This window comes from Phyllosticta citriasiana (assembly GCF_038021145.1).
Source record: "Phyllosticta citriasiana strain CBS 120426 chromosome Unknown IWZ02scaffold_9, whole genome shotgun sequence".
Classification (NCBI taxonomy): Eukaryota; Fungi; Ascomycota; class Dothideomycetes; order Botryosphaeriales; family Phyllostictaceae; genus Phyllosticta; species Phyllosticta citriasiana.
In genome coordinates this window covers 433,447-450,928 of record NW_027117286.1, presented here as the reverse complement: position 1 = coordinate 450,928, position 17,482 = coordinate 433,447, and the positions used below count along the sequence as shown (strand labels likewise).

At 55.6% G+C, this 17,482-nt stretch overlaps 6 protein-coding genes across 6 annotated transcripts; 4 read left to right on the top strand and 2 right to left on the bottom strand.

Annotated features, from left to right (window-relative positions):
- Positions 1-1,009: 1,009 nt before the first annotated feature.
- Positions 1,010-3,818, bottom strand: IWZ02DRAFT_455767 (FYVE zinc finger-domain-containing protein). Its single transcript, XM_066767810.1, has 3 exons — positions 2,417-3,818; positions 2,156-2,366; positions 1,010-2,103 (listed from the first exon to the last, which is right to left on the bottom strand). The coding sequence occupies exons 1-3, from the start codon at positions 3,567-3,569 to the stop codon at positions 1,491-1,493; spliced, it is 1,977 nt and encodes a 658-aa protein (XP_066621121.1). The 5' UTR covers positions 3,570-3,818; the 3' UTR covers positions 1,010-1,490.
- Positions 3,819-5,064, top strand: IWZ02DRAFT_455766 (putative NAD(P)-binding-domain-containing protein). The gene is made up of 3 exons (XM_066767809.1): positions 3,819-4,054; positions 4,121-4,602; positions 4,654-5,064. Exons 1-3 carry the CDS (start codon positions 3,833-3,835, stop codon positions 4,826-4,828), a joined length of 879 nt encoding a protein of 292 aa, XP_066621120.1. The 5' UTR covers positions 3,819-3,832; the 3' UTR covers positions 4,829-5,064.
- Positions 5,035-7,191, top strand: IWZ02DRAFT_310259 (uncharacterized protein). Its single transcript, XM_066764049.1, has 6 exons — positions 5,035-5,175; positions 5,227-5,302; positions 5,361-5,368; positions 5,463-5,591; positions 5,644-6,226; positions 6,283-7,191. Exons 1-6 carry the CDS (start codon positions 5,123-5,125, stop codon positions 6,841-6,843), a joined length of 1,410 nt encoding a protein of 469 aa, XP_066621119.1. The 5' UTR covers positions 5,035-5,122; the 3' UTR covers positions 6,844-7,191.
- Positions 6,928-7,763, bottom strand: IWZ02DRAFT_357011 (Alpha/beta hydrolase fold-3; the record flags this gene model as incomplete). The annotated part of the gene is made up of 2 exons (XM_066764314.1): positions 6,928-7,497; positions 7,584-7,763. Coding segments are annotated over 2 exons (750 nt in total), but the record flags the coding sequence as incomplete, so codon positions are not given.
- Positions 7,764-9,847: 2,084 nt separating this feature from the next.
- On the top strand, positions 9,848-10,947 carry IWZ02DRAFT_310201 (chitin binding protein 6). Its single transcript, XM_066764048.1, has 4 exons — positions 9,848-10,036; positions 10,089-10,105; positions 10,228-10,305; positions 10,357-10,947. The coding sequence occupies exons 1-4, from the start codon at positions 9,928-9,930 to the stop codon at positions 10,843-10,845; spliced, it is 693 nt and encodes a 230-aa protein (XP_066621117.1). The 5' UTR covers positions 9,848-9,927; the 3' UTR covers positions 10,846-10,947.
- Positions 10,948-12,838: 1,891 nt separating this feature from the next.
- Positions 12,839-14,505, top strand: IWZ02DRAFT_310152 (uncharacterized protein). The gene is made up of 2 exons (XM_066764047.1): positions 12,839-13,215; positions 13,268-14,505. Exons 1-2 carry the CDS (start codon positions 13,116-13,118, stop codon positions 14,146-14,148), a joined length of 981 nt encoding a protein of 326 aa, XP_066621116.1. The 5' UTR covers positions 12,839-13,115; the 3' UTR covers positions 14,149-14,505.
- The last annotated feature ends 2,977 nt before the right edge of the window (positions 14,506-17,482 follow it).

The following is a 17,482-nucleotide window of genomic DNA, read 5'->3' as shown; positions in this document are numbered from 1 at the left end:
CGTGGCGTTGGCGTGGTTAGTTTCTCCTCGGGCTCTAGCTAATGGGTCATTTGGTAGTCGGGCTCTTAGCATACATTTGGTCGTCTTTTGATACGATGTCGTGTAATTCTATAATATAGCGATTGGTTCTGTTTAATGATTTGAGTGGAGCTTTTTCTTGTAGGTGAAGTGATTGTGATGTGCGTGCTTGTTTGGAAGGGTGATTGGTGCGGAGTCGCCATGTCAAGCTGCCGGCCGCGCTGCACTCGCTACTGCTACCATCCCATCGCTGCCTGCTGTGGACATCGACATGCATCCCACACCATGGCGGGGATGTTGCGGTACAAGCCGTGACTGACCACTGATTACCAACAAAAACATGACACTCGACTACCTACACGGCAGTACTCAGGCGATCCATGAGATAGGCGACTCACGCAACAGACAGACAGACAATCATTCAAAGCTATCTAGCTACCCATCCGATCTCATCATACCTTACTCTCAGACGAACTAACCAACTCCTGACTTCTTCTGACTTCTGATCCGGATCTCCACATACTACACCACACTACAGCCACAGTGGCGTGCGCGTCGTATGCACAAACGACGTGCCTGGTAGATAGAGCAAGCAAGTAAGCAAGCACGTGTCAAGATTTGGGTAGGTAGGCTACTGCTGCCGCCGCAACCCGCAACGACTGCTGCAACGGCTCGGCGCCACACAGAGAGACAGACAGACAGACAGCATGAAAAGCACAGACAGACCACCACCACTGTGTGGACAAACGTACTCATTAACGCCAGATCAGAGCAGAGCAGAGCACAGCACAGCAGAACGGCAGCAGTAGCCGTCATCTATTCCCGTTCCTATCCGATTCGATTCGCTTCGAGCGTGGTGGCCGTGGCGAACGCACAGCAGCCGCAGCAAGCAAGCAAGCAAAAAACAGACAGACAAACAGTCGAAGTAAAAACTGAAGAGATATAAAGAAAAGGTGACAATAATCCAGCCAGCCCGGACCGTGCCATTAAAGAACGCCAGCCATGCCTGCCTGCGTTTCGCCGAAAAACAACCTAACGTGCCGAGCAAAACGAACGAACGAACGACGGGGGGAGGGGATAGGGATGGGGGCCGAAACGACAGAGGAGAAAGAGAAAGAAAAGGGGAGAACACATTATCCAAGACGCCGATAGAAACGCCCGCTGATGCATCGCGTCGTATGTGGGTGTGTGGATGGGTGTACCGGCCCGTGCGCCGCTCGCTTGTTGAACAGTGGAAGGAACCGACAGGGGTGAGTGCCGGAGGCGGCGGGGCCGGAACACGAGAGGGAGAGGGAGAGGAAGGGAAAGGGAATGGAAAGGGAGAGGGAGAGGGAGTAGTTAATTGAGAGAGGCGCTGTAAATGCGACAGAGGAAGAAAAAAGCATGAACACGGGGTCCAAGTAGACGAAAGGGGTAGCGAAGCTAGCGATGGTGTACCACGTACACGTCGATAACCATCCGGACTACTACTACTACGCCGCAGCAGCAGGCGGCGTGGCAGCCGGCGACGCAACGAGCTCGCCACTATACGCGGCGGCAAAATCAAGCTGGCTCAGCTGCCCGTTGATCTGGTCAATCTCCTTGCTCAGATCCTCGACGTTCTGCGCCAGCGCGCTGACCTCGTCGAACTTGCGCCGCCGGTTCGCGTCGGCAATCATCTCCGACACGAAGAACTTTTGCTCCTCCAGCACGATGAGCCGGTTGCGCAGCTCCTTTTCTTCGGCTTCCATGGCCGACACAGCGCTGCTGCTGCTGCCGGCTACGCTGCCGTTTTCGACTAGGTCGTTGTATTTGATGGCTGCAAGGGCGCCGTTGGGCCGCCCGTTTGGCCGTGCTTGTATCCCGTTGGGAGAGGCATGCTTGAGGATTTTGGGGAGTGATTTGAGGGGCAGCATGTGCAGGCTGAGGAAGTTGTAGGCCTGTTGGTATACGGCTTTTTGAAGGCGCTTTTGCACGTGCGATTCAGTTGGCAAGTCGCGGATACGCCGAGCTGCCGTATCGAATTGCGAAAAAGCGTCCATGAGGCGTTTTCGCACTTTTGTGGCGTCTTGAAGTTGGGTCGGTGATGGTGGATTCTCTGGATCCCTGTTGTTCAAGTCAGATTCCGGTCTAGTCATGAATTCGCAAGCAAACGTACTGTAGAGCCGTAAGCAGCTTCTGGAACCTTGGAAGAAGCAGTTGTATCCCGCGTTTAAACTGGGACAGGTTTTCATAGGCTCGTTGGTCACGTGGCTTTTCAGCCATTTCGCGCTCAAAATCACTTTTGCTAAAGAGCATGTGTTTGCAGTCTCGGCACATGCGCACGTCGACGTCGATCTGACCTCCGGACTTTTCTGACCCGTTTGGAGCTGCAATGCGATTAGTGCGCGTTCAAGGGGAAAATGAAGAATGCTCTTACGCGCTGCCACACTAAGGCCAACCTCTGTTGAACAGGAAGTTTTGAGATCCCCGCACACCACGCGCCCACAAAGGCGGCAATGATGTCTTCGAAAGGTGTAGCTCGTAAAGTCCTGTTGGCAGAAGGGGCATTGGGAAACGCTTGAATCTTCTTCCCAGGCAATTATGGATTGTTCCAATGCTCTCTGCTGAGCCTTTGCGCTTGAAAGAGGCCATATCAAGCTTCCGAATTCAGAAGTTTGTTCGGGCTCGGGAGGATTGGCCAGAAGCTGGGTCAACTTGGTCAGGCGTTTTTCCAGCCGACTAATCTCCAATGTGGCCTTGTCGACGTGTTTTCTCCGAATATTCATGAAGGCTTTGGTGTGGTCGCGTTCCAATCCGTGGTGATCATTGTACCCATCTCTTGACTTGTAGCACGTTTCGCATACTCGACACCAGAATCCTCGGACGGGTTCATGCTGGGCCGCCCTTGACAACTTCATCTGATACATTGTATGCTCTTCGCAAAACAGCTTCCCGCACTTCCGGCAATTCACGGCTCCTACCGCAGGCCCCAGTCTCTTTCCGCAGGTGGGGTCGCTGCAGGCATCTGCAAAACTCGGCCTCTGCCAATGCGCCCTAGTCACCAACTCATCTGGATCCTGTCTCACAATCTCCGCTGTAGGCACGGCAGCGGTTGAGGTGTAGGGTATAACGGGAGTGTCGTTTGATTCGAACACGTCGAGGCCCTTGAGCTTTTGGTTGAGAACAGCTAAGGGCTGGAACTTTTTCGCCTTGACCATTTGCGTCTTAAACCACGTCTTGACTTCATCCTGCTCGACCTCTTCCAGATTCCCATGTACGTCGTCGAGATGGCGATTGAGCTGCAGCAGGGTCATCATTTCTTCGTTGCATATTGGGCACACGAGCCTCGAGCTCGCCGAAGCGGCGGCCACATTGTCATTGTGGTCGAGGGTGACGCGGGATATGATATCGTTTGCTTCGGTATTGGAGCCAGGCGAGAGGGAGGACTGAGAGGCTAGGGATACGGAGCTCTCAGAAGGGGAGAGCAAGCTGGAGTGTCGCTGGTGGTTCGGACGAGGGGAAATGGCAGGCGACAGGGCCTTGGAACTGCCCAAGGTTCGACCTCCGCCCAGCGACCTGCGCGAGGTCATGTTGTTTGAGCGGGAGCAGTAGCGGTGGGCGCACTCAGCATCGTGGGCGCGCGCGGGTACCTGAGGAGGTGGTCGGTGGTCGGTGGTTAGCTGTGGGGCGTTGACCAAGGATGTAGCGGCGTCGCAAGAGACAGATTGCGCAGCGCGGCGACGCACAGGGTTGGAGCTCTAGCCGGCCTCGCCGTCCCTGACGCTGACGAGACTGCTGGTGGAGAACAGGGGGATGGCTAGGTATGGTGAGAGTCGGTGACGCTGCTGACCTCATGAAGCGAACCACATCCGCATGCTGCCTCAACCTTATCGATACCGGCCCGTTCGTCATCCATTCATGGATTCTTCAAGCCCGGCCCTCTTCACCCCATTCCTCTGCCTCCCCCGCGACACTCAACATGGGTGAAAAGTTTCCAGACGTCCAAGGCGGCGGCTCACTCATTCTCGCCTGGCAAGTCAGAGGCCGTCGAATCCTCGTGGTCGGCGGCGGTGAGGTATGCCCATTGCCACGATTATTCTCCGACCGTCTATATCCGTGTTGACGTTGACCAAAAGCCCAGGTCGCAGCCGGTCGCATTCTGAACGTCTTGAACGCCGACGCCAAAGTCACCGTTGTATCTCCACGCGACGGTCTGAATGAAGAGGTCGCCTACCGCATCGAGAAGAAGCAAGTCGACTATGTCGACCGCAAATTCGAGCCCTCAGACCTTGACGGCGCTGACATGGTTCTAACGGCTGTCGACGACCCAGAAGCCTCGACGCAAATATACAAGCTGTGCAAGGAAAAGAGGATACCAGCCAACATTGCCGACGTGCCTCCCGAATGCGACTTTTACTTTGGTTCGGTCCACCGCGACGGCCCGCTGCAGATTATGGTCAGCACAAACGGCAACGGACCCAAGCTCGCAAACATTGTGCGCAGGCAGATAGCCGCAGGGCTTCCAAAGAACATCGGTGCAGCCATACAGAAAGTAGGACAGTTGCGGCGCAAGCTGAGGAGGGTCGCTCCGGGTCCAGAAGAGGGACCCAAGCGCATGCAGTGGTAAGACTCGATTGGCACTCTTCAAGGGTTGCAAATCTGACAACTCGACAGGATGTCCAAAGTATGTGAGACTTGGAGTCTGGAGGACTTGTGCGAAATGGACGAAGAGGACATGGAGAAGCTGCTTGGATATTACAAGCCCAATTCCGTGCCATCATTAACGCAGCTCAGGCTTGGTGAGCACACGCCCGTGGTTGGATTTGGTGGGGCATTTGGTTGGTGGTAAACAAGGCCACGCTACAATTCAATGGTAAATAGTAGGGATTCAGGCGTTGGAGGATTGCCACAAGGTATTCATCATTCAACGAGATGGCATCGTTAGAGCATCGATTCGAAAGAATTGGATGAGACCAATGGAATCACTTTGATATGGTGCACGTGACAGCAGCAGAGAACGTGCACGGGCCTACCGGATTCCATCTCACTGCTACTTTTTTGTTTCCCCGCGTAACTATCTTCCCAGCATCAACATGGGCATTTATTCGGTGTTTAGGCGCAGACTTGTCCGAATCTTTCGACAATGGCTTCCTCTAATGCTGAGGCCAAAGAGGCCATGGAGACCACGGCTTCCAGGTATTGCACCCGGCGTCGGGCAGTTGAAAACAAGTCTGACCTCACAGACAGCGAGTGGATTGGTCCAATATTCCAAAGAGACTACAACATTCATCTCACCATGCCAAAAGATCGACTTTACCCAACAGTACGCTACAATCACGCAGCTTTTCTGAGGTTAATCTACTGACAATGTTTGTTCTCAGCCAAGCCGGTGAGTTTCGACAGGCCATCTCATTGACCACGATTGCTTAAGCAACAGATATCCAAAGTCCCTGGGAATGCGAAATTTCTGACATCTGAAACAGAGCCCAATATGTTTGCTGGATGAAAAGCCTAGTTGACAGTATGAATCCATCTTGGTATGAGGACTTTGATCCGCAATCCGAGACTCGGCCCAGCGTGCGTGAAAAAGAGCTCGCTACGGGTCTGGACATGTATGGCACCCTCCAAAACAGAACACCGCTCTTGTAGCTAACACAAGCAAAGCGGAACCGGAGCATCAGCCATCTACCCCCTGCTGGCGCTTCGCCTGCGTCCCAAGTGGTTCATGTACGGGACCGACATTGACACGACAAGCTTGGAAAACGCCAGCAAAAATCTAAGAGACAACGAGCTTAACGAGCGTTGTAAGCTACTCCTGAGAAACCCAACTTCAAACCTCATTCCGACGAAAGAAGAGCTGGGACGCGACGCTTTGGACTTCGTCATGACGAATCCGCCCTTCTTCTCGTCCGTCTCCGAATGGCAGGACTCGCTGTCCGGCAAGTTTGGCCGGGTGCCGCCAACGTCAGTGTGCGCAGGAGCGCAGGCAGAAATGGTCTACGAGGGCCAAGAAGGCGGCGGCGACTACGCATTCGCGCTGCGCCTGTACCGCGAGAGCCAGCAGCAATCGTCGGTAACGGTGCAGTGGTATTCGGTCATGTTTGGTAAAAAGGACAGCGCCCATCTGTTCGTCATTCTGCTGCGGAACGAGGGCTGCTCGAATTTCGCCGCCTTCATTTTGGGCGTCGACAGCAGGACTCGCAGATGGATCATTGCTTGGAGCTGGCAGGATCTTCGACCTGATAGCGTGCGTATCCTGATTCTGGTCTGCCAGACTATTCAGAAGCTAACCCGCAGTAATAGATCGTTTCTCACTGTGAGAGCATTCGTCCGTCGCTTAACCCTAAGCCTACCGACTACAGCATACCCAACAAGTCGGGGCAGAAGACGCAGCGTATCCAAAGAGAGGTCATGTCGTTACTTGGCAGTCTTTCTCCGCCCTTTGAATCCAAATGGAACGAAAAGCTCGGCATCGGCGTTTGTCGTACCCGTGAAATCGTCTGGAACAGAGCTTTTAAACGCAAGGCCAGGCAGATTGCCGAGGGCGAACTACCACCAACAAGCCAACAAGAACTTGAGGAAGCCAACGCAAAACCTATTAGCCTGGGCATGATGGTGATCGTTGAGGAAAAGCAGGTGATTGTGAGGTGGACGCAGGGGACGCAGCACCTGTGGTTTGACAGCTTTTGTGGCTTCCTTCGCGAGGCGCTTCGACCTCTGCTGGTAGAAGGAGTATCCAAGCTCGAGAAGCCCACCTGCCGCGACGACGCCGACAACACGCACGCAAGATCGGAGAGTGCGAAGGACAAATCTTTTGATCAAACATCAAACACCTCTACCCGCAAACGCAGAAAGCTAGCCTAAAAATGCTCCAAAAAGAAATCCACCGTCGTCATCCTACAAGTTCATCGTAAATTCCGCGCCACCCCTCAAGTCCCTCTGCTCCCACCTACGCTCCAACAACCATTTCAACCCCCCAATCGTCTCGCGCCACCACTTCGCCGTCGCCTTTAGCTGCGGAAAGAAGCCCCAAAACCCATGCGGCAGCCCCGGATACACCATCAGCCGTGTCGGAGTCTTATGCACAGTGCGCAGTTCGCGCTCAAAAATGAGCGCCTCGTCTCTCAGCGGATCGAGCCCGCACACCTGGATGAACACGGGCGGCAAGCCCGCCCTGCTCACGGGTTCGCGCTCGCTGTACAGGTTGATGAGGCGGCTGCCGAGGTCGGGTTTGTAGGCCGCGACGAGGGCTTCGCACGCCTTGATGCTGAGCACCGGCGCGTCGCTGTTTTGGCCCCACGACCGCATCTCGTGCGCGTATTCGCGCGGCGGCCGCTTCGCGTCCATGACGCCGGGGATTTGCAGACACAGGCCCGTCAGCGGCGGCGAGAGGCCGCTGTCGCGCGCCAGCGTGCTGATGACGGCTGACATGTTGCCGCCCGCAGAGTTTCCACCGAGGATGAAGCCGTTGCAGGGGTTTGCGCGGATGAGCTGGTGCGTGTATGCGTTTTTGGCGAGCTGCGGAGCGTGGTGTTGTCAGATCAAGGTTCGCATCAAGCTTATGCATGTGGTGGCAGCTCGGGCCCTCCTGAGTAGATACTTACCCACTGCACCACGTCCCAGCAGTCCTTGACCGACGCCGGGAACGGGTGTTCAGGTGCTAGGCGGTAATCCACATTGACGACCGTCGCGCGCGTCTCTTTGCAGTAGCTCCGGCAGTGGACGTCTTCGATGTCAAGACAGCCGAGACAGAAGCCGCCGCCGTGCAAAATCACAACAAGGGGCTGCTCGTTTGGGTCCCACGGATCTTGATAATCATCGTCCTCGAAATCTTCCGTGCCGTTATTTTTGTGTCCACCCTCGCCATTCCCTGCGTCCGCATCTTCGGCATGCAGCTCGCCATTCGCTTCTGGCTCCGCCGCCCCATTCGTGCCGTCTTTACTCTTGATGTCAGCCCTGCCCTCACCGGCCGGACAGGCCGGCGGTCGCGTCGGTCTCGAGATGCCGGGCTTGTAAATGCGGATCGGGATGCGATAGTCGTCGCGAGCGGGGACAGTTGTCTCAAAGATTTCGACGCCGTCGAGGTTGAGGTGGTCGAGCAGGGCGGCATTCTGATGGCGCTTCCACGCCGACAGCATCCAGCGATGCTCGACGATATCATCGTCTTTTTTGATTCCGGGGGCCAGCGTGGTAGTAGCCAGAAACTGGGGCACGATTAGCTAGGTCGAACGGTGCCGGTCAACAATGCAGACGGAGAGACAGAGAGAGATGGAGAAGACGACGGGGGGAGGCAGGGAGGGAAGGACCGAGGAGCCACTTTCTCTTTCATCTTCGGCCTCGTGGCGCCTGAGGTACTCGTCGTAGGGCATGCACATGTCGAGCAGCAGAGAACCTACCTCCTCCCACTCGGGATCGATCTTTGCCAGGCTGGCCCAGTCGCTGCTGGTCAGCCATGTCCAGTCGTTGGACCACATGGCGATGGGCAGCTTCCACACGTATTCGGCAAAGATGTAGTTTTCGACGTTGGTCCACTGGTAGTAGGGGAACTTGTCCGGATAGTCGTACGTCAAGATGTCGAAGACCGTTGATTTGCTGAGCCTGGATGCGGCGCGAGAGATATAAGACAACACCATTTTTCGTACTCGTAACCCGGCGATATGGTATGGTTTGCTCTCCGTCTTTTTGGCAACCGCGCACCCGCTACACGCAATCAAAGTCTAAACCGGGTGAGCGAAGCGTGATGGCTGAAACTGTATCTGGCAGAGGGTGCCAAAAAGGCTTGCTGCCGCATAGATCCGATTCCGAGCGTTGGAGAGCAGGCGAATGAATGATTAAGGCCCTGATGCCTGTGTGCAGCGAGCAAAAGAGGCAATCTCCCCACGCCGTCGTCCTCTTTACAACAACGCTGCGAGCAACCTTGACCGCCCTCGGGCTCGGCGTTCGCGTTGAGCTTATCCATCAGCTGCTGCCAGTGCTCGCCGACGTGTTCGATTCGGGCTTTTCGTATGCCGTATGCGGTTGGTGTCGTGTTTATCTCTGACGTGCTGCTGGGAGTCGTCCTAGTGATTCGAACGCTTGCCATCAGATAGCGGGCTTGGCTGACACACAATGCGGCCGGGTTGTTGACTTTGGCGTCGAGAGCCCCTGAAAGGATTCTTGTCTTTACATTAATTACTACTGACAGGCAACTTCACGATGTGTATGGTGGTTGTATGCGTGCTAGCTAAGTAAGCGATTGTTGTGAGTTTAAGCGAGGTAGACTGGTGGTCCATACGTGAGTTTTCGCCAGGTCGGGTCCCTTTAAGCCCACTCTGTAGGCAGCTCTGTCACGACAGCAGCTAGCTTCGATGATATCACGTTCCCGGTAGTTCTGCGACGGCTCTTGTAGTATGTCGCTGCCTTTTGCATGCTGGTTGTTGCAAATTCGAACGCGGCGCTGAGCGCATGGTGATACGAGATGGCAGCGTAGCATTTGCATGCTGCAAACTGTCGTACAAACCAAAAGAAAGTCTTCAATCACTTACAGACCGCCAGCTTTGGGCCGAATCACTTTCATATGTTTCACTGGAGGCGCGAAAGTGTGCATCGCGCCATTTCGCTGTCAAGAGAGACGAATTCGAACTTCTCATGCAAAGAGAGGCAACCAAATGGGCGAGTGCAAACAAGACCAGATGGATACGAACGTGCTGGAGATGGAACGCCAGGCACGTTTTGTTTTCTCGTGTCGTTTGGCCCCCGCCCCTGCAGAGTGCCTCGCTTCTGCAGACAGGCGCCGGCTGGAGCTATAAGACATCGCGACGACGCCGGCGCGATGCGTTCCACGGTCGAGGTTGAAGTCGTCCATCAAAAGCTGAACTTGATTCTGGACTGCTTGAACTTTACCATCTTCGTTTTGGATCATTTGTCGATCTTGTTGGCGAACGCGCGGATCGTACGATAGCCTCGACAATGATTGCATCGTGGGCGACTCTCGTTTACTTGCTTTGCATGTGCCTTGTGGCCGGGCAGAACTGTGGGCCTCAGTTTGATGGAGAGGTGTGCGATGTCGGCAACTGCTGTAAGTGACCTGATCCTCGACAGCCGCGAGCGTCGCTGAAACTTTCTCGTAGGTAGTCAATACGGATGGGTGAGTATATCTCCTCTTTTGTTCGGACTTTCAGCAGGTTGGAAGGGTAGATGCACAGCACATGCCGGACAGTCGCGTGGAATGTCACACCGCGGCCCTTGGGATTGCACTAACGAACGCAGTGCGATACCGACGCTGCGCACTGTGATCCAGCAACGTGCCAGACCGCATACTCTGGCGCAGGGTCGTCCTGCTCTGCTGTAAGTCTGCTTGACAGTCCAACACCGCCGCCAACTGACATGGATTTCTAGAAGGGAACAACGCCTGCTTCCCCTGCTTCGAGCAGCACATCATCAACTGCCTCGTCAACGACTGCCTCTCCGTCATCATATGTTTCTTCGATCCCAGTAATTGATACCTGCGGCCCGTCTGAGCACGTATCCTGCCCTGGCGCCGGCCCAAACGGGTACTACTACCGTTGCTGCTCCTCTGCCGGGCACTGTGGCCCCAAAAACTCGATTCAAGATCCGGACATGTACTGCGGGGCTGGTTGCCAGACCGAGTACGGAGACTGTAGCGGGACGGGTGGGAACAGTGGGAACAGCTCGGCACCTCCCCCACCAGATGGGAAACCTGGGGCGGCCGGTGAAGGAGAGACGTGCGGACCCATTGTGAACAAAAAGTGCGCGGGGAAAGGCCTGTGTTGCAGCGGGAGCAATTTTTGTGGCCAAGGGACAGACTTTTGCGGAGCCGCAAACTGGTGTCAGAGCGGGTGGGGGGAGGGAAAGTGCGAGATGTAAGAGGAGACGAGGAAGCAGCTGGCGACGAGCCGGAACCCGCTTGTTCGGCATTTGCACGTGGAGTTGAAGCTGGGCAAGCGTTGGCGGAAGCGGGCCATTGTTCGGATGTACAGTCAATACAAGCGAAGTGGTGAGGTGCTTGGCCCGGGCGACATATCATCTAGACGGGAGCATCAAAAGCGCTTTGCTCAGCAAATCGATAATCAAACCCCAGAAATAGCACAACCCACGACATTGGACCAGAGTTTCACATGCTTCGACGAGCACGTCAAAGTCGCGATTGTCATTGGCCCCCTTCGAACACGATGCAAGTCTTCTTGTTGCGCAGCGCTTGGGCTTCCTTTTCCCATGACGTTTCCCGATGGTGACAAGGAGTGGCGAGTGGTTGCGGAGCCTGGGAACCCACCATGTGTTGGGTACGGTTCAGATGCTGGGTAGAGGACATAGGGGATGAAAACTTTTCCCGGCCAGTGATTCTGCTGTTGCCTGCCACGAGGGCTTAGTGCTGACATGGCCGCCGAGCGTGATCGTCCTCGTCCGGGTGCCCTAGCAGATGTCATGGTCCCCATGGAATATGCTCAGTACCCCTGGGCAGCATAGTTGCAGAGGACAAGATGCTTGGCTGCTCCGGCCTATGCATGTGTCCTGGATAAGACGCTTGGCGTGTCAAGTACGGAGTCGCAGTGGAGAACGGGGCCCACGGCCATGGACGTCGAGTCGTTTCAAGCCCGCAGTCAACGACGATGGTGATTGGGAAGGTTGCATGCGAAGTAGGGGCTGCCGTGGTCGCCGTGTTCGCCGTGGTCGCGGGCGGACTCTGATGTCCTAAAGCATCGTCGCGCAGGTCGAGTGGAGCATGAGACGTGGTCGAAGGAGCAGGAGGCGAAGAGGGAAATTATGTAGGAAGGGATGCAAGATGTGATGATGATGTTGTCAGTTGGTGTTGTTGATCTTGCTTGTTGATTGTTCCTTGCCCTGCCGTGCCCTGCCGTGCCCTGCCGTAAAGATTGCCCGCGCTTGGCAGCTGCGGCCCGTTCCCCGCCGCGCCGCTGCACTAAATCTTCCCACCCACCAAGACTACCTACTCACCACCTCCAACACCACCAACACCACACAAAGATACGACGCCCCTTGGCTCGTTGCGCGCCTCTCCTTCGCTTCCGGGTTCCGCAAATTGCGCCTCTCCATCGACCACGCCCGAGCATGTTGGACCCAGAGGTTGGGCATCGAAGATCGGCCTGCGTTTGATGAAGTGCAGAAGCGTTTCTTCTCTTCCGCTTGCAGAGGCCAAGAGGCCTTCAAGAGCCAGGATGAATGCGAGATTGGCCAGGGCCGTGCCAGGTTGATTTGCAAGCGCGCACAGCGGAGCCAGAAGTCTAGGAGACAACCGGAACAGAGTCCCTCTGTTAGCGCAGATCTTCGCACTCCCTGTATGGTGCGGTACGGCACCTTGGACGGAGCACACGAGGCACGCCGGACCCACCGCAGTGCTGCTGCACGCAGTCATGTCACAGTGTGTGCGTTGGGGCTTTTACTTTGGACGCGCAATGGCGATGACAGCGGAGCTTCTTGGCGCGACGATATGGAGGCGGTGCTTCCGCCAGCCCAAAGCCAAGACCTGGCTATCGCCGCTCCTCCTGCCCCTTTCGCCCTGGTCTGATTCGAGGAACCACAATTCTTCGGTCACCGTCCAGACCTCGAAGCTTTACCTGGAGCGCACTAGCGCACCATCATCTCAGAAACTGCCGTAGACGCCGTCGACGCCGTCGACGAGACTGTGGCAGCAAAAAGCCCAACTCCCTTGTTTGCGTCATGCGTAATCTGACGACGGCACCATGACACGCCAATCCAAATCACGTCTCTTTGGCGTCTTGCTGTGCAAGATCAACTCACGACATGTGTGTGTGCCCACTCTTTCTTATCTCCACTGCCAAGCCCAGATTGACATCACAGTGTGCACTGCGTTTGCTTTCACATCATTGCTTGCATGGGTAGCGTGCTCGAACGGACCTGTGGATCAGCACCAGGGTCGTCACGGCTGGCTTTCGTGAACGCTCGGGCCTAGGACTCTCCGGGGTGGTTTGGAAGTCCGTTTAAAAGTGGCTCGCATATATCCATTGGTCGAGACCGCATGTGGCTGATTGGAACTATTCTCCCAATTGCACCTTGACATCTGGGGTCTCAAACTCGATATATTGTCTGTCCCTCCATCCGGACCGAGCCTGGCGGCTTCATCTTTTGAAACACACCAACAACAAACAACTTTTGCCATGGCGGACAGCATCATTCCCTCAGTAGTGACGACTCGGTGTCCTTCTCCCAGTTCCATCAAGATCGAAAACGAGAAGGAGGGCTACGAAAACCTGCCTGGTAAATCTCTCCATCCCCACTTCCACCACCGGCCACACTGACAATCCGGAAGAACGCAGAGATGCACTCACCCCTGGCGAGCTGGAGGCTTTGGAACACTATCGAGAGACGGCCGACGATGACGAAGAGCTTTTGAAGCTGCCACCTCTCAAAAGGCTGGGAGCATACCTTAACCAAGAGATTGCATCAGACACTCTTCTCGAGGTCGAGCTCTACTGCCTATCCTTCGCTACCGGACTGCAAGATGCCATGACGCTTGCTTACTTTGGCCTCTTTTGTTCCAAACAAACCGGAAACCTTATTCACTTGGCTCTATCCGCCCTTGGCTCCGGGCACCGGGTCCAGACGGAGACTAACATTGTCACATCATTCTGTTGCTTCGTCGCCGGGGCCGCCATATTCGGTCACCTGGGGAACTTGGTTGGCAAGAAGCGCCGAGGCTGGTTGATGTTTGTCAACACCTGGCAGACAGCCATGGTTCTCGCTGCCGCTGCCGTGCGCCACTGGGCCCCTCCACGAAATGGTCTCGATCTAAATACGCCCAACCCCACGACCTTGATCATCGTTGCCCTCTTATCATTTGCATCCGGAGGTCAGATCGCTCTCGCCCTCACAGTCGGCATGGCTGAAATCAACACTACAATGGTCACTGGTGCTCTTGTGATGCTCTCGCAGGACAAGTCGATCTTCAAGCTCAAAAATCCAGGCCGCAACCGCAAGCTGCTCTTCATCGTGAGCATTCTTATGGGGAGCTTCGTTGGTGCAGCATGCGAAAACCTGGAAGGGGCCTCGGTTGCCCTGCTCTTGGTCGGAATCGTCAAGACTGTTGTCACGTTTATGTTCCTCTGCAACTTTGGCACCAAGAAGAAGCCCGGTAGCTCCGAGAAGGTCGAAAGCAATCTGTCTCTCCTCAACATTCTCTGGAGTGATTGAATGGTATAGTGTCGAGCAACCAACAGCGGGACGCTCCTGGCACCTACTGCTGGCTAGAACCCACTGCTCTCACATGACCCACCTCTAGAGGCATCTTTCCTTGGGTATCGCACTCAAACATCATGCCACCCACGCTTCTCCACGCTTCTGGACTCGTCCACGATGCTCCCAATTGTTGGATCTGCCAAGACAGGCACGCTCAGATAATGTCAACCAGACAGCGAAGCACCCCAGAGGTCACTGGGCTTCTAAGAAGCCGCCATCATCTCTTCCAATCAGCGCCGGACTGATCCGGGCAAGGACCCACTACTTTCGTGATTTTCAAAAGTTGTCCCTTTGATTCAGGGCATTGACGCAGCGAGCGCAGTTTTGGTTTCTATCTCATGATTGTCATTTCCTTCGACAGCGTTGGTTCATAGCGACTCAGCGAGCAGTAGTTTTTTTCTTGCTTCAAATTTTCGTAAAGCAGATTGCCATTCTTCATTCTGATATCATTTTTTCCGCACGATACCCTTAAATTGGTTCATTGCGTTCTCCGCAATCGCTAGACTAGATGTAGACGCAAAAGCTTTTTTCCCTCCACGTTGGCGATTCGCGCGCTCTCATTCGAAAACAACTCATGGTCAAGGTTTCCACCAATGCAAGAGCCTACTGTTGTCGTCACCCCGTTGATCGACATTGGGCGACAGCTCTGACACCTCACGACGCAACACATGCAAGTGTCCGCACCACCCAACCGATTGCCCCATTCCGAAATCTACATTAAAAGGCGCTCCGCTGGGGCTCCAATTCCGAATCTTTTCGTTCCCCCGCACCACCGCCGCCCGGGAGCGGCCAAGCGAGTACGGCATAACACAGACAGTCGTACCAAGAGACCGGGACGGAGCAGACCCGCTGCGCTACGTTACATGCGTGCTCTGCAATCGGAATCGGAATCACCGTGTCAGAGACAAGAGGGCTCCACCCACACCACACACGCATTGTCTGTGTACATCTAGCGACCGGCATAACCAATTTCCCGCCATTGCTATCAAGACAACGTGCGTGCCTCTTCTGGCAAAAATGTTCCGCCGCCGCCCTGCTTGGCGCCAAGTCTGCTTCGGGTTCTTGGTGTTTGACGGCCTAACAAGTCTTGAGGACGCCGCATCTTCCATCAGGCTTCTTCTGAGGCGCCTCTCCCGCCTCCTGACAGCTTGGCGGCCGGCACTTTTTCCTTGGAGCCGGCCAGATCCTTGGAGCCGGCCAGACCGGCGTCTGGTTGCTCGCCTGCCTGTCTGCCGTTTCGCGCGTGCGGATATATGTCCCCAGCCGGGGACGAGGGGAAGGGGGGGTGGGAGGGACTGAGGCCCGCCAGCAACACTTGTCATGCTTGCTCGCTCGCGAATGATTATCAACGCCCAACCAACCAACCAACCGCACCTCGCCCACCTGTCTGCCTGTTGCAGATCAAAAAGAAAGCGAACCCACTTTGCTACAGCCAGCCAGCTAGCCGGCCAGCCAGCAACCCAGACAGACCAGCAGCGGTGCACTCTCCGATATCCGAATCTCTCCTCAGCCCTGGTTGGTGGTCGACTCTCTTCTCATTTGCTAGACGAGGCGAAATTGCCAACTTTCCGCCCCTCTCCCTCCACCTCCAGCCTTCTTACTTGCCCCTAACGTCTTCTCCCGCTGCGGCAATCTGGCCGGACTCGTCTCGTCTCTATCCCCTGTTGCCGCTGCTTGACCGGCTGCCTGCCGGCCCAACCATTGCTTGACTCTTTCCCTGGCTGGCTGGCTGGCCCTGGCACTGGCACTGGCTCAGTGATATGGAGCACCGCGTCCCGCTCCGCCACCATCATGTCCACAGTGGATCTGATAACTAGTCAGACAGGCTGGCTGGCTGGCTGATGACAGGGGGAGCAAGCATGCAAGCAAGCAAGCAGCAAATAGCCATGTAGTGAAGACGGACCACCGGCACGCCGTCATTTGCCGCCTCCAGACGTGTGACCCGAGCGTGAGTGCCGTGCAGCGGGCCGGTACCGTATGCATGTATGTATGCATAGGTACGGTAGTCAAGTTTTACGCTTCTTCTTCGACGACGACGACGACAACAACAAGCGATACGTAGAGACGGACGGATGCATGGACAGATGGACAGAAGATGGGCAGTCCAGACAGACCTGCCTGTGCCTGCCTCCCTGCCCGCGCGTCCATCATGGTGCCATGAATCAGTCGCTTTCAGCTGCTCCATCCAATCTAGGTACCTACCTACCTATCCATCTACACACCCTACCACCTACCGAAAAGACTCGTCACCTCCCTCCGTCCTATCTGCATCTGGTATTCCAATTCGTACGTCCCTACGTACCCATCTGTCTCTGTATCCCCCTTCACCATTCTCTCGGCCCGGCCACACTCCGCCGCATCTCCAAATCTGCTCACCCAACCCACCCACCTACCACCTACTCTTCTCGTCTCGCATAAAAAACAAGGTACCTACCTAGGTACCGCAACGCAACGCAAGGCAAAGTAAGGCGACAGCGACGGCGACCGGCGACCGGCGACGGCCCGCTGCCGCTCCCTCCCTCCCGCTTGCCCACGCCCCCTGTCCCTTCCTGTCCCGTCCTGTTTCGTTCTGGCCTTCTCTTTCTGCTCGCGTGCTCGCTTGTCTGCCCGACTGCCTGCTCCGTCGGTGAACGGAGGCTGTGGCGGCGGGCGGCGGGTCCGGCGCCATGGCAAACGCAAACGCAAACGCAAACGCAAACGCAAACGCAAAGCTGAGTCAAAAGGCAGGAAGGTTAAGGCGGCCGTGGCCAAGATGGCTGGCTGGCTGGCCGATTGCTTGCTTGCTTGCTTGCGTCAGGCAGACGGGAAGGCAGATCGGAAGGCAGGCGGGTGGTGTCGTGCATGCCATGCCATGCCATGCCACGCCGTGCCAGGAAAATGGCAGTGTTGGATAGGGTTTGTTGGTGCTTGGCCGTCAATCAGTGAGTCAGTCAGATGCGATGAATAATTCCGCCTGTGGGGGTGTTCCTGCGTTATGTTTTTGCTAGCTCCGCGGACATACGCACAAACAAACACACACGCTCTCTGTCTCTCTCTCTCTCTCTCTTTTCTCGCGTGTCGACAGTGGTGTGGTACTGTACATGCGTCGGATAAATGTGGCGGAACAACAGGAATCAGTACTCGCTTAGTCAATTGCGTGGGGTAGGTAGCAGTGGGGGTTTGTCCGTTTGTTCGGGATGTGGGCGGTGGTGGTGGAGTGCGTCTGGTGCAGCAACGAGTGGCATGGCAGCAAGTACGTATTGTGCGAACTTAAGCGCACGCATGGATGAGAATCTGGTAAATACGGATA